The sequence below is a fragment of the Ranitomeya variabilis genome, chromosome 1, assembly GCF_051348905.1.
Source record: "Ranitomeya variabilis isolate aRanVar5 chromosome 1, aRanVar5.hap1, whole genome shotgun sequence".
Lineage (NCBI taxonomy): Eukaryota > Metazoa > Chordata > Amphibia > Anura > Dendrobatidae > Ranitomeya > Ranitomeya variabilis.
The window spans coordinates 2,027,469-2,043,357 of NC_135232.1; the positions used below are offsets into that span (position 1 = coordinate 2,027,469).

General features: G+C 48.6%; 1 protein-coding gene across 1 annotated transcript in view; it reads right to left on the reverse strand.

Annotated features, from left to right (window-relative positions):
• Nucleotides 1-15,889, reverse strand: part of LOC143801430 (uncharacterized) — a 977,383-nt gene that overhangs the window by 13,073 nt on the left and 948,421 nt on the right. Inside the window, exon 16 of the mRNA XM_077281248.1 lies at nt 9,860-9,977. Within this exon, the coding sequence (XP_077137363.1) occupies nt 9,860-9,977 (118 nt within the window). The remainder of the gene's footprint in view (nt 1-9,859; nt 9,978-15,889) is intronic.

Consider the following 15,889-nt stretch of genomic DNA (forward strand, 5'->3'; position numbering starts at 1 on the left):
GCCACCTGCTGACTCTCCAAAATGTATGACTAAGTGCCACCTGATGGCGCTCAAAAAATTATGAGTGAGTGCTGCCTGATGGCCCTTCAAAACGTGTAATTGAGGGCACTCAAAAAAATGTGGAGCAAGGGCCGCATGATAACGCTGTTGATATGGTGTAGAAGGAGGAGAACAAGAAAAATAAAAAAACCATGAACTGTATTATCATATTAGGGTGGAAACGGGTGCATGGGAATACAGATGCGCCTATTAGTTATCATGACCCCGGCAGCAATAAACCCCCCGGAATAATCTTAAGCAGGGAGGGAGAAGTGACTGCGGCCTGCAAGCCTTAGATCTGAGCCAGCTCCGTGTAAAATAAAAATAAAGATGCCGTCATACAATGGGAGAAAGACCCAAATGTAACTCCTGTGTGAATAAATGGACAAAGGACTGGTGGTGTTCTGTCCCCAGGATGGGTTGAGAACTTTCCCCCACATGAATATTCATTGGGAAGGTCTCCAAGGAGACAAAAGAAATGTTTGAACCCCAGTTTTGATCTATTTGAAGCCTTGCGAATACCTCCCAACCATCTCGGATCCAGCAGGACTGTCCTGATTTTGACAGTCAGCCCCGCGATCCTGGGCGGGACATTAGTTGTCCCGCACTGGTTGGGAGGTGTGTATTTCACCCGGTCAGCTCCCTGAGCCCCTGCACCCGCAGAGCAGCACACCACATATTGGCTGCTCTGTGCACAAAGGACCTGTGATGAAGTCACAGGATGGGAGGAGTCAGGGGGTCACATGATCGGGAGGACCTCGTGTACAGGACCCTGCTGGTTGTCATGGCGCTGGAGGAAGGTAAGCTCGGTATGTGTGAGGTCAGGAGGTGTTTACAGTGTGGATGTAGCAGAGCCGTGTGTGTACGAGGTGTATGGATCGGAGCAGCGTGTGAAAGGTGTATGGAGCAGAGTCGTGTGTGTAAGACGTGTACGGAGCGGAGCCACGTGTGTACGAGGTGTACGGAGCGGAGCTGTGTGTGTACGAGGTGTATGGATTGGAGCCGTGTGTGTACGAGGTGTATGGATCGGAGCAGCGTGTGAAAGGTGTATGGAGCAGAGCCGTGTGTGTACGAGGTGTATGGAGCAGAGCCGTGTGTGTACGAGGTGTACGGAGCGGAGCCGTGTGTGTACAAGGTATACGGAGTGGAGCAGCGTGTGCAATGTGTATGGAGCAGAGCCGTGTGTGTACGAGGTGTATGGAGCAGAGCCGTGTGTGTACGAGGTGTACGGAGCGGAGCCGTGTGTGTACGAGGTGTATGGATTGGAGCCGTGTGTGTACGAGATGTAGGGAGCGGAGCCGTGTGTGTACGAGATGTATGGAGAGAAGCCGTGTGTGTATGAGGTGTACGGAGCGGAGCCGTGTGTGTACGAGATGTATGGAGAGGAGCAGTGTGTGTATGAGATGTATGGAGAGGAGCAGTGTGTGTATGAGGTGTACAGAGCGGAGCCGTGTGTGCAAGGTATACGGAGCAGAGCGTGTGCAATGTGTACGGAGCGGAGCCATGTGTGTATGAGGTGTAAGGAGTGGAGCAGTGTGTGTACGAGATGTATGGAGAGGAGCCGTATGTGTATGAGGTGTACAGAGCGGAGCTGTCATGATCTGTACTTTGGCCTGTCCTGTATTTGAATAATATGCCATTTGATGTATGTAACTGTTCTCTGGTTTCTATTAGCTGTAATTTATGTATTTTCTTGTGCTGGGAGTTCACCTGTAACAACATGTCTCCTTCCCCCAATACTTGCAGCCCAAAAGGTACCTTCACACTTACCAACTTTGCAACGAGAACGACAACGATCCGTGACGTTGCAGCGTCCTGGATAGCGATCTCGTTGTGTTTGACACACAGCAGTGATCTGGATCCCGCTGTGATGTCGCTGGTCGGAGCTAGAAGTCCAGAACTTTATTTCGTCGCTGATGGCCCGTTGTCATCGCTGGATCGGCGTGTGTGACAGCGACCAACGATCAGGCCCCTGTTGGTAGATCGTTGGTCGTAGGGAATGATCAGGACCTTTTTTTGGTCGCTGATCACCCGCTGTCATCGCTGGATCGGCGTGTGTGACGCCGATCCAGCGATGTGTTCACTTGTAACCAGGGTAAACATCGGGTTATAAGTGCAGGGCCGCGCTTAGTAACCCGATATTTACCCTGGTTACCATTGTAAAAGTAAAAAAAAAAAAAACACAGTACATACTCACATTCCGATGTCTGTCACGTCTCCCGACGTCCACGCTGCTGCCGAGAGCTTCATGCACTGACTGTCAGCGCCAGCCGTAAAGCAGAGCACAGCGGTGACGTCACCGCTATTACTGCCGGCGCCGCTGACACAGTCAGCTATCGGCAGCGCGGCCCTGCACTGGACGCCGGCGGGGGACGTGACAGACATCGGAATGTGAGTATGTACTCTTTGTTTGTTTTTTTAACTTTTACAATGGTAACCAGGGTAAATATCGGGTAAGCGCGGCCCTGCACTTAGTAACCCGATGTTTACCCCAGTTACCCGGGGACTTCGGCATCGTTGAAGACAGTTTCAACGATGCCGAAGTCTTTCCCCTGATCGTTGGTCGCTGGAGAGAGCTGTCTGTGTGACAGCTCCCCAGCGACCACACAATGACTTACCAACGATCACGATCGCTGGTCGTGATCGTTGGTAAGTCGTTTAGTGTAACGGTACCTAAAGCTATGATGTAATTAAGCTTTATCAACACCACTAGTGAAGAATAGCCATTCTTCCTCACAGCAGGTGGCTAGTCAAATGTACATACTAGATAGACTAAGCGGAGCCGACCAGTCTAGAATCTTCTGGTGGAACCAACCATTGAATAGAAGGTGTGACCCCTACCCCCTTCATGGGCGGATCCCAGGAGCACAGACAAGAGACCCATGTGTAATCTAGCCAGTTGTGTGATGGATACTGGAAGAGAAGGAACCGAAGCTGTCTGAGGAAGCAATAGGTATCCGTGTGATTGTGGTGGATCTGTTGGACTCGTGGAAGGACTATTGTTTCGTTATCGGATGCGGGATTACTGGAAAGCACCTCCAGATCTGTTTCTATACTTGGACTTATTGTGGACTTCTCGTGGACTTGAAGGACATTATGGATATTTGATGTTGTATGCTCCCTGCTTTAATAAATCTCGTTGGATCGTCCCTCGGCCTGTTGTCTCTTCCTGCTCTGCCGTACACCCGTCACAGGAGCCGTGTGTGTATAAGGTGTATGGAGCGGAGCCGTGTGTGTACGAGGTGTATGTGGAGGAGCCGTGTGTGTATGAGGTGTACGGAGCGGAGCCGTGTGTCCCAGGTATACGGAGCGGAGCAGCATGTGCAATGTGTATGGAGTGGAGCCGTGTGTGTACGAGGTGTACAGAGCAGAGCCACGTGTGTACGAGGTGTGCGGAGCAGAGCCATGTGTGTACAAGGTATATGGAGTGGAGCAGCGTGTGCAATGTGTATGGAGCGGAGCTGTGTGTGTACGAGGTGTATGGAGCAGAGCAGTGTGTGTACGAGGTGTATGGAGCGGAGCCGTGTGTGTACGGGGTGTACGGAGTGGAGCCGTGTGTGTACGAGATCTATGAAGAGGATCCGTGTGTGTATGAGGTGTACAGAGCGGAGCCGTGTGTGTATGAGGTGTACAGAGTGGAGCCGTGTGTGTATGAGGTGTACAGAGCGGAGCCGTGTGTGTATAAGGTGTATGGAGCGGAGCCGTGTGTGTACGAGGTGTATGTGGAGGAGCCGTGTGTGTATGAGGTGTACGGAGCGGAGCCGTGTGTGCAAGGTATACGGAGCGGAGCAGCATGTGCAATGTGTATGGAGTGGAGCCGTGTGTGTACGAGGTGTACAGAGCAGAGCCACGTGTGTACGAGGTGTGCGGAGCAGAGCCATGTGTGTACAAGGTATACGGAGTGGAGCAGCGTGTGTAATGTGTATGGAGCGGAGCCGTGTGTGTACGAGGTGTATGGAGCAGAGCAGTGTGTGTACGAGGTGTATGGAGCGGAGCCGTGTGTGTACGGGGTGTACGGAGTGGAGCCGTGTGTGTACGAGATCTATGAAGAGGATCCGTGTGTGTATGAGGTGTACAGAGTGGAGCCGTGTGTGTATGAGGTGTACAGAGCGGAGCCGTGTGTGTATAAGGTGTATGGAGAGGAGCAGTGTATGGTACGAGGTGTATGGGGAGGAGCCGTGTATGAGGTGTACAGAGCGGAGCCGTGTGTGTATGAGGTGTACAGAGCGGAGCCATGTGTGTATGAGGTGTACGGAGCGGAGCAGTGTATGTACGAAGTGTATGGGGAGGAGCCGTGTGTGTATGAGGTGTACAGAGCGGAGCCGTGTGTGTATAAGGTGTATGGAGAGGAGCAGTGTATGGTACGAGGTGTATGGAGAGGAGCAGTGTAAGGTACGAGGTGTATGGGGAGGAGCCGTGTATGAGGTGTACAGAGCGGAGCCGTGTGTGTATGAGGTGTACGGAGCGGAGCAGTGTATGTACGAAGTGTATGGGGAGGAGCCGTGTGTGTATGAGGTGTACAGAGCGGAGCCGTGTGTGCAAGGTATAAGGAGCGGAGCAGCATGTGCAATGTGTACGGAGTGGAGCCGTGTATGTGCGAGGTGTACGGAGCGGACGCTGGCTGTGTCGGATCGGAGCAGATATTGCTCCTCGCTCTGACACTGACTGGCACAGGAGACAAGGAGAGGTCTTTATCAGTGGCGTATCACAGCTGCAGCGACGTGAGCAGTCAGCGGCGCAGCTGGATGACACCATTCAGCGCCGTGGGAGTGGAAGCTGCCGGCTGCTGCGAGGGAGCGCGGTGAAAGGTGTGTGTGTGTGTAGTGATGGAGAAGGCAATGATGGGGGTGGGGTAACCATGTGTGGCCATTATACTGCACCTGGCATTGTGTGGGGCCATTATACTGTATGGAGCATCGTGAGGGGCCATTATACTGTACCCAGCATTATGTGTGGCCATTATACTGTACCCAGCATCGTGTGGGGCTATTATACTGTACCCAGCATTATGTGTGGCCATTATACTATACCCAGCATCGTGTGGGGCCATTATACTGTACCCAGCATTATGTTTGGACATTATACTGTACCCAGCATCATGTGGGGCCATTATACTGTACAAAGCATCATGTGGGGCCATTATACTGTATGGACCATCACGTGGGGCAAGTTGTTGTGAATTTGCTTTTTGCTCCCTCTAGTGGTTGCTAGTTTTTTGACTCTGGTTTTTCTGTCATTCCTTTTATCCGCACCTGGGTCGTTAGTTAGGGGTGTTGCTATATAAGCTCCCTGGACCTTCAGTTCAATGCCTGGCAACGTAGTTATCAGAGCTAGTCTGCTGTGCTCTTGTCTACTGATCCTGGTTCCAGTTATATCAGCTAAGTCTGCCTTTTGCTTTTTGCTATTTGTTTTGGTTTTGTATTTTTGTCCAGCTTGTTCCAAATCTATATCCTGACCTTTGCTGGAAGCTCTAGGGGCTGGTGTTCTCCCCCCGGACCGTTAGACGGTTCGGGGGTTCTTGAATTTCCAGTGTGGATTTTGATAGGGTTTTTGTTGACCATATAAGTTACCTTTCTTTATTCTGCTATCAGTAAGCGGGCCTCTCTGTGCTAAACCTGGTTCATTTCTGTGTTTGTCATTTCCTCTTACCTCACCGTCATTATTTGTGGGGGGCTTCTATCCAGCTTTGGGGTCCCCTTCTCTGGAGGCAAGAAAGGTCTTTGTTTTCCTCTACTAGGGGTAGCTAGATTCTCCGGCTGGCGCGTGTCATCTAGAATCAACGTAGGAATGATCCCCGGCTACTTCTAGTGTTGGCGTTAGGAGTAGATATATGGTCAACCCAGTTACCACTGCCCTATGAGCTGGATTTTTGTACTCTGCAGACTACCACGTTCCTCTGAGACCCTCGCCATTGGGGTCATAACAGCAAGTATACTGTGCGCAGCATCATGTGGGGCCCTGTGGGGCCATTATACAATATGGAGCATCATGTGGAGCCATTATACAGTAAGGAGCATCATGTGTGGCCATTATACAGTATGGAGCATCATGTGTGGCCATTATACAGTACGCAGCATGTGTGGCCATTATACAGTACGCAGCATCATGTGTGGCCATTATACAGTACGCAGCATCATGTGTGGCCATTATACAGTACGCAGCATCATGTGTGGCCATTATACAGTACGAAGCATCATGTGGGGCTATTATACAGTATGGAGCATCATGTGGGGCTATTATACAGTATGGAGCATAATGTGGCCAATGGCCATTATACAGTATGGAGCATCATGTGTGGCCATTATACAGTATGGAGCATCATGTGTGGCCATTATACAGTATGCAGCATCATGTGGGCCCATTATACTGTATGGAGCATCATGTGGGGCCAGTACACTGTAAGCAGCATCATTTGGGGCCATTATACAGTATGGAGCATCATGTGTGGCCATTATACAGTATGGAGCATCATGTGGGCCCATTATACTGTATGGAGCATCATGTGGGGCCAGTACACTGTACACAGCATCATTTGGGGCCATTATACAGTATGTAGCATCATGTGTGGCCATTATACAGTATGGAGCATAATGTGGCCATTATACAGAATGGAGCATTATGTGTGGCCATTATACAGTATGGAGCATAATGTGGCCATTATACAGCATGGAGCATTATGTGTGGCCATTATACAGTATGGAGCATAATGTGGCCATTATACAGTATGGAGCATTATGTGTGGCCATTATACAGTATGGGGCACTGTGTGGCCATTATACAATATGGAGCATCATGTGGAGCCATTATACAGTAAGGAGCATCATGTGTGATCATTATACAGTATGGAGCATCATGTGTGGCCATTATACAGTACGCAGCATCATGTGTGGCCATTATACAGTACGCAGCATCATGTGGCCATTATACAGTACGAAGCATCATGTGGGGCTATTATACAGTATGGAGCATCATGTGGGGCTATTATACAGTATGGAGCATAATGTGGCCAATGGCCATTATACAGTATGGAGCATCATGTGTGGCCATTATACAGTATGGAGCATCATGTGGCCATTATACAGTATGGAGCATCATGTGGAGCCATTATACAGTATGTAGCATCTTGTGTGGCCATTATACAGTACGGAGCATCATGTGTGGCCATTATACAGTACGCAGCATCATGTGTGGCCATTATACAGTACGCAGCATCATGTGTGGCCATTATACAGTACGAAGCATCATGTGGGGCTATTATACAGTATGGAGCATCATGTGGGGCTATTATACAGTATGGAGCATAATGTGGCCAATGGCCATTATACAGTATGGAGCATCATGTATGGCCATTATACAGTATGGAGCATCATGTGTGGCCATTATACAGTATGGAGCATAATGTGGCCATTATACAGCATGGAGCATTATGTGTGGCCATTATACAGTATGGAGCATAATGTGGCCATTATACAGTATGGAGCATTATGTGTGGCCATTATACAGTATGGGGCACTGTGTGGCCATTATACAATATGGAGCATCATGTGGAGCCATTATACAGTAAGGAGCATCATGCGTGATCATTATACAGTATGGAGCATCATGTGTGGCCATTATACAGTACGCAGCATCATGTGTGGCCATTATACAGTACGCAGCATCATGTGGCCATTATACAGTACGAAGCATCATGTGGGGCTATTATACAGTATGGAGCATCATGTGGGGCTATTATACAGTATGGAGCATAATGTGGCCAATGGCCATTATACAGTATGGAGCATCATGTGTGGCCATTATACAGTATGGAGCATCACGTGGCCATTATACAGTATGGAGCATCATGTGGAGCCATTATACAGTATGTAGCATCTTGTGTGGCCATTATACAGTATGGAGCATCATGTGTGGCCATTATACAGTACGCAGCATCATGTGTGGCCATTATACAGTACGCAGCATCATGTGTGGCCATTATACAGTACGAAGCATCATGTGGGGCTATTATACAGTATGGAGCATCATGTGGGGCTATTATACAGTATGGAGCATAATGTGGCCAATGGCCATTATACAGTATGGAGCATCATGTATGGCCATTATACAGTATGGAGCATCATGTGTGGCCATTATACAGTATGGAGCATCATGTGTGGCCATTATACAGTATGCAGCATCATGTTGGCCTATTATACTGTATGGAGCATCACGTGGGGCCAGTACACTGTACGCAGCATCATTTGGGGCCATTATACAGTATGGAGCGTCATGTGTGGCCATTATACAGTATGGAGCATCACGTGTGGCCATTATACAGTATGGAGCGTCACGTGTGGCCATTATACAGTATGGAGCATCATGTGTGGCCATATTTTTTGTTTATAATTATTGTTTACGAAACATTGTGATCAGAAGTGCTAAATGGGTGTGGCTGGGGCGTGAATAGTTGTGAAATGGATGTGGTCAGAGGTGTGGCCTATAATTTGCCGAGGCGCGCTGCGCGCCGCTGACTTTCTCCCCTCTTTCCCTTCCTCGAAAGTTGGGAGTTATGCTTGTGGGCTGCCTGAGGCTCTGAGCCGGCACAGGAGGAACTGGCGCCCACCATAGCTGGAGTCCGATGCCTGAAGGTCCTTGTGCTAGTTGTATCCCGTGCCCCTGGGACTCCTTGTTGTTGGCCTCAGAAGTCCCACTCATTCTAAATGAAAGGTTTTCTGAGGCCCTATTCTACGTAGGCCCTATTCTACAGATATTCCAGGGGGTGTTGCATTCCCTCCTTCTCATTTTTGATAGGTCTTGCTCTTAGTGCATAGGCTTCAGCAGTCTACGAGTCCCAAAAATTCAGAAATCTCAGGCACACGATTCCTTTTTTTTTCTTGACAAATGGAAAACTGCTGCATTTTTTAAAGAAGCAGCATGTCAAGTCTTTCAGTGATTTTACAGTGTTTTTTTACCATTGAAAAAGCGCAAAAACGCAGTAAAAATAGTGTGAACATAGCGCCTAAGGGGTGGAGGAGGATTATTTTCCTCTCCTATTAATTGTGCCATATAAACAAGTCATGCAGGGATGAATATTTCCTAACCTTTTATCCCTGTAAAATCCATTTTATCTGCGGTTTTGTATGTTTTATTGTCAGTCCGTAAAAGTTCCGCAATACTCTGACATTGTTTGTAGTAGTGACCCGGGAGTCAGAGATGTTCCCAGGCGTCTTCCCCCATGATGTTCCCAGGCGTCTTCCCCCATGATGTTCCCAGGCGTCTTCCGCATGATGTTCCTGTGTCACTTGAGCCCCGTTTCCATCAATGTCAGAGATTTTACTACGATATCACATGCCGGTCATCATCATCATCACAGACGCCGGTCATTATTACACAGCGGTCATCATCATCATCATCATCACAGACGCCGGTCATTATTACATAACGGTCATCATCATCATCATCACAGACGCCGGTCATTATTACACAGCGGTCATCATCATCATCATCATCACAGACGCCGGTCATTATTACATAACGGTCATCATCATCATCATCATCATCACAGACGCCGGTCATTATTACACAGCGGTCATCATCATCATCATCATCATCACAGACGCCGGTCATTATTACATAACGGTCATCATCATCATCATCATCATCACAGACGCCGGTCATTATTACACAGCGGTCATCATCATCATCATCATCATCATCATCATCATCATCATCATCACAGACGCCGGTCATTATTACATAACGGTCATCATCATCATCACCGACGCCGGTCATTATAACACAGCGGTCATCATCATCACAGACGCCGGTCATTATTACATACCTGTGGAAACATCTCCCGGAATCTCCTCCTTCCCGTCACTCACACACGGCTGATCCCCCCTCGTCATCGCTTCCTCTTCTGTCTCCTCCTTCACTTTATTCTTAGTCGGATCTTCCTCCTGATATATCAGATGTAACAATCAGCACAATACATTTAGTAGCATCTTAAGGGGTGCATGTGTGTGGGGTCAGGAACGCGCATCCCTGCAGCAAAGCATCACGGCAGCTAAGCATCGAGACGCCGCAGTTATTTCAACGGCCGGGAATTAACATCCATCTCCTCTCTTCACACAGGTACAATCTCTGCTTCCTGTCATCTGCTGCCCATCATCCTGCCACAATTCCTTTACTGGTACAATCTCTGCTTCCTGTCATCTGCTGCCCATCATCCTGTAACAATTCCTTTACTGGTACAATCTCTGCTTCCTGTCATCTGCTGCCCATCATCCTGTAACAATTCCTTTACTGGTACAACCTCTGCTTCCTGTCATCTGCTGCCCATCATCCTGTAACAATTCCTTTACTGGTACAATCTCTGCTTCCTGTCATCTGCTGCCCATCTTCCTGCCACAATTCCTTTAATGGTACAATCTCTGCTTCCTGTCATCTGCTGCCCATCATCCTGCCACAATTCCTTTACTGGTACAATCTCTGCTTCCTGTCATCTGCTGCCCATCATCCTGTAACAGTTCCTTTACTGGTACAATCTCTGCTTCCTGTCATCTGCTGCCCATCTTCCTGCCACAATTCCTTTAATGGTACAATCTCTGCTTCCTGTCATCTGCTGCCCATCATCCTGCAACAATTCCTTTACTGGTACAATCTCTGCTTCCTGTCATCTGCTGCCCATCATCCTGGCACAATTCCTTTACTGGTACAATCTCTGCTTGCTGTCATCTGCTGCCTATCATCCTGCAACAATTCCTTTACTGGTACAATCTCTGCTTCCTGTCATCTGCTGTCCATCATCCTGTAACAATTCCTTTACTGGTACAATCTCTGCTTCCTGTCATCTGCTGCCCATCTTCCTGCCACAATTCCTTTACTGGTACAATCTCTGCTTGCTGTCATCTGCTGCCCATCATCCTGCCACAATTCCTTTACTGGTACAATCTCTGCTTCCTGTCATCTGCTGCCCATTATCCTGCCACAATTCCTTTACTGGTACAATCTCTGCTTGCTGTCATCTGCTGCCCATCTTCCTGCCACAATTCCTTTACTGGTACAATCTCTGCTTCCTGTCATCTGCTGCCCATTATCCTGCCACAATTCCTTTACTGGTACAATCTCTGCTTGCTGTCATCTGCTGCCCATCTTCCTGCCACAATTCCTTTACTGGTACAATCTCTGCTTCCTGTCATCTGCTGCCCATCTTCCTGCCACAATTCCTTTACTGGTACAATCTCTGCTTCCTGTCATCTGCTGCCCATCATCCTGGCACAATTCCTTTACTGGTACAATCTCTGCTTGCTGTCATCTGCTGCCTATTATCCTGCAACAATTCCTTTACTGGTACAATCTCTGCTTCCTGTCATCTGCTGTCCATCATCCTGTAACAATTCCTTTACTGGTACAATCTCTGCTTCCTGTCATCTGCTGCCCATCTTCCTGCCACAATTCCTTTACTGGTACAATCTCTGCTTGCTGTCATCTGCTGCCCATCATCCTGCCACAATTCCTTTACTGGTACAATCTCTGCTTCCTGTCATCTGCTGCCCATTATCCTGCCACAATTCCTTTACTGGTACAATCTCTGCTTGCTGTCATCTGCTGCCCATCTTCCTGCCACAATTCCTTTACTGGTACAATCTCTGCTTCCTGTCATCTGCTGCCCATTATCCTGCCACAATTCCTTTACTGGTACAATCTCTGCTTGCTGTCATCTGCTGCCCATCTTCCTGCCACAATTCCTTTACTGGTACAATCTCTGCTTCCTGTCATCTGCTGCCCATCTTCCTGCCACAATTCCTTTACTGGTACAATCTCTGCTTCCTGTCATCTGCTGCCCATCATCCTGGCACAATTCCTTTACTGGTACAATCTCTGCTTGCTGTCATCTGCTGCCTATTATCCTGCAACAATTCCTTTACTGGTACAATCTCTGCTTCCTGTCATCTGCTGTCCATCATCCTGTAACAATTCCTTTACTGGTACAATCTCTGCTTCCTGTCATCTGCTGTCCATCATCCTGCCACAATTCCTTTACTGGTACAATCTCTGCTTGCTGTCATCTGCTGCCCATCTTCCTGCCACAATTCCTTTACTGGTACAATCTCTGCTTCCTGTCATCTGCTGCCCATTATCCTGCCACAATTCCTTTACTGGTACAATCTCTGCTTGCTGTCATCTGCTGCCCATCTTCCTGCCACAATTCCTTTACTGGTACAATCTCTGCTTCCTGTCATCTGCTGCCCATCTTCCTGCCACAATTCCTTTACTGGTACAATCTCTGCTTCCTGTCATCTGCTGCCCATTATCCTGCCACAATTCCTTTACTGGTACAATCTCTGCTTCCTGTCATCTGCTGCCCATCTTCCTGCCACAATTCCTTTACTGGTACAATCTCTGCTTCCTGTCATCTGCTGCCCATCATCCTGGCACAATTCCTTTACTGGTACAATCTCTGCTTGCTGTCATCTGCTGCCTATTATCCTGCAACAATTCCTTTACTGGTACAATCTCTGCTTCCTGTCATCTGCGGCCCATCATCCTGTAACAATTCCTTTACTGGTACAATCTCTGCTTCCTGTCATCTGCTGCCCATCTTCCTGCCACAATTCCTTTACTGGTACAATCTCTGCTTCCTGTCATCTGCTGCCCATCATCCTGGCACAATTCCTTTACTGGTACAATCTCTGCTTGCTGTCATCTGCTGCCTATCATCCTGCAACAATTCCTTTACTGGTACAATCTCTGCTTCCTGTCATCTGCTGTCCATCATCCTGTAACAATTCCTTTACTGGTACAATCTCTGCTTCCTGTCATCTGCTGCCCATCATCCTGTAACAATTCCTTTACTGGTACAACCTCTGCTTCCTGTCATCTGCTGCCCATCATCCTGCAACAATTCCTTTACTGGTACAACCTCTGCTTCCTGTCATCTGCTGCCCATCATCCTGTAACAATTCCTTTACTGGTACAACCTCTGCTTCCTGTCATCTGCTGCCCATCATCCTGCAACAATTCCTTTACTGGTACAACCTCTGCTTCCTGTCATCTGCTGCCCATCATCCTGTAACAATTCCTTTACTGGTACAATCTCTGCTTCCTGTCATCTGCTGCCCATCATCCTGCAACAATTCCTTTACTGGTACAACCTCTGCTTCCTGTCATCTGCTGCCCATCATCCTGTAACAATTCCTTTACTGGTACAATCTCTGCTTCCTGTCATCTGCGGCCCATCATCCTGTAACAATTCCTTTACTGGTACAATCTCTGCTTCCTGTCATCTGCTGCCCATCTTCCTGCCACAATTCCTTTACTGGTACAATCTCTGCTTCCTGTCATCTGCTGCCCATCATCCTGGCACAATTCCTTTACTGGTACAATCTCTGCTTGCTGTCATCTGCTGCCTATCATCCTGCAACAATTCCTTTACTGGTACAATCTCTGCTTCCTGTCATCTGCTGTCCATCATCCTGTAACAATTCCTTTACTGGTACAATCTCTGCTTCCTGTCATCTGCTGCCCATCATCCTGCCACAATTCCTTTACTGGTACAATCTCTGCTTCCTGTCATCTGCTGCCCATCTTCCTGCCACAATTCCTTTACTGGTACAATCTCTGCTTCCTGTCATCTGCTGCTCATCATCCTGCCACAATTCCTTTACTGGTACAATCTCTGCTTCCTGTCATCTGCTGCCCATCATCCTGCCACAATTCCTTTACTGGTACAATCTCTGCTTCCTGTCATCTGCTGCCCATCATCCTGTAACAATTCCTTTACTGGTACAATCTCTGCTTCCTGTCATCTGCTGCCCATCATCCTGCAATATTTCCTTTACTGGTATATAACAGTGCCTGTTGAATGTTTGCTAAGTCCATTTGTTACTTTGTATTACTAAGGCTAAGTTCACATTAGCGGCGGGCGCCGCAGCGGCGCCGCATGCGTCATGCGCCCCTATATTTAACATGGGGGCGCATGGACATGCGTCGCACTTGCGTTTTGCGCCGCATGCTTCGCTGCGGCGCCCGCGTCCGGGCGCATTGGACGCAGCAAGTTGCATTTTTGCTGCGTCCAACTTTCGGCCAAAAAGGACGCATGCGGCGCAAAACGCAGCGTTTTAGCGTGCGTTTTGCCGCGTTTTTGTTTGCGTTGTGCGCTGCGGCGCACAACGCAAATGTGAATGTAGCCTTACTGCTGCACATCCATGCTGGGGTCACAGGAGATATTATCTGGTACAAGGTGTTACCACATATGGTTGCAGCCAGGCTCAGTGCCTTTGATCATGTAACCTCCCCTGGGGTGTTGGCCAACTGCTAATTTATCCCCAATAAGATCCCACAATCCCTCTCACCTGATCCTTTACTCAGCCCTATAAATTTAGTAGCATCTTAAGGGGTGCATGTGTGTGGGGTCAGGCACGCGCATCCCTGCAGTAAAGCATCACGCAGCCAAGCATCACGCAGCCAAGCATCACGCAGCTAAGCATCGAGACGCCGCAGTTATTTCAACGGCAGTTATTCACGGCAGGAGTCAGGACCCCACTCTATTTATCTGTCTCTTTTGGGTAAGTCTGCTGAGTAAGCACTTCTTATCACTTGGACCTAGCTTTGCTATTAACCCATCTAAAGGTACCGTTACACTAAACGACTTACCAACGATCACGACCAGCGATATGACCTGGCCGTGATCGTTGGTAAGTCGCTGTGTGGTCGCTGGGGAGCTGTCACACAGACCGCTCTCTCCAGCGACCAACGATCAGGGGAACGACTTCGGCATCGTTTAAACTGTCTTCAACGATGCCGAAGTCCCCGGGTAACCAGGATAAACATCGGGTTACTAAGCGCAGGGCCGCGCATAGTAACCCGATACTTACCCTGGTTACCATTGTAAATGTAAAAAAAAAAAAAAAACAAAACACTACATACTCACATTCCGATGTCTGTCACGTCCCCAGCCGTCTGCTTCCCGCACTGACTGTGTCAGCGCCGGCCGTAAAGTAGAGCACAGCGGTGACGTCACCGCTGTGCTGTGCTCTGCTTTATGGCCGGCGCTCACAGTCAGTGCGGGAAGCAGACGGCTGGGGACGTGACAGACATCGGAATGCGAGTATGTACTGTTTTTTTTTTTTACATTTACAATGGTAACCAGGGTAAATATCGGGTTACTAAGAGCGGCCCTGCGCTTAGTAACCCGATATTTACCCTGGTTACAAGTGAACACGTCGCTGGATCGGCGTCACACACGCCGATCCAGCGATGACTGCGGGTGATCAGTGACGAAAAAAAGGTCCTGATCATTCCCTACGACCAACGATCTCCCAGCAGGGGCCTGATCGTTAGTCGCTGTCACACATAACGAGATCGTTAAGCGGGATCGTTGCTACGTCACCAAAAGCATGACGTTGCAACGATATCGTTAACGAAATCGTTATATATGAAGGTACCTTTACTCCTTCACCATGTTTACATACAGTGTTTGCTCCACTAATCCTCACTCTCCTTCGCTATCCACAAACCCCAGCACCCTCTAACCAAATAACCATCTCTCCCTCTTTCCTCCCCACCTGTCCTCCTCTGCTGACCTGCTCCTCAACCTCAAATCTGTCCTAATAAAACAAGTCGGCCACTCTCCTTCTCCCACCTGCTCTCCCTCTCTGCTTTTCCTCACTGCTGGAGACATATCTCCCAACCCTGGACCCTCACATCTCATACCTCCCACTACTACCCCTTCCTACCACTCCCTATCTAATATGAACTACCGCAATCTTTCCAACATAAAACCCGTGCCCCTGACGCCCACCCCCCTGCTCCCTCTCTCTGGAGCACTCTGGAATGCCCGCTCAATCTGCAATAAGCTTCATGTGAT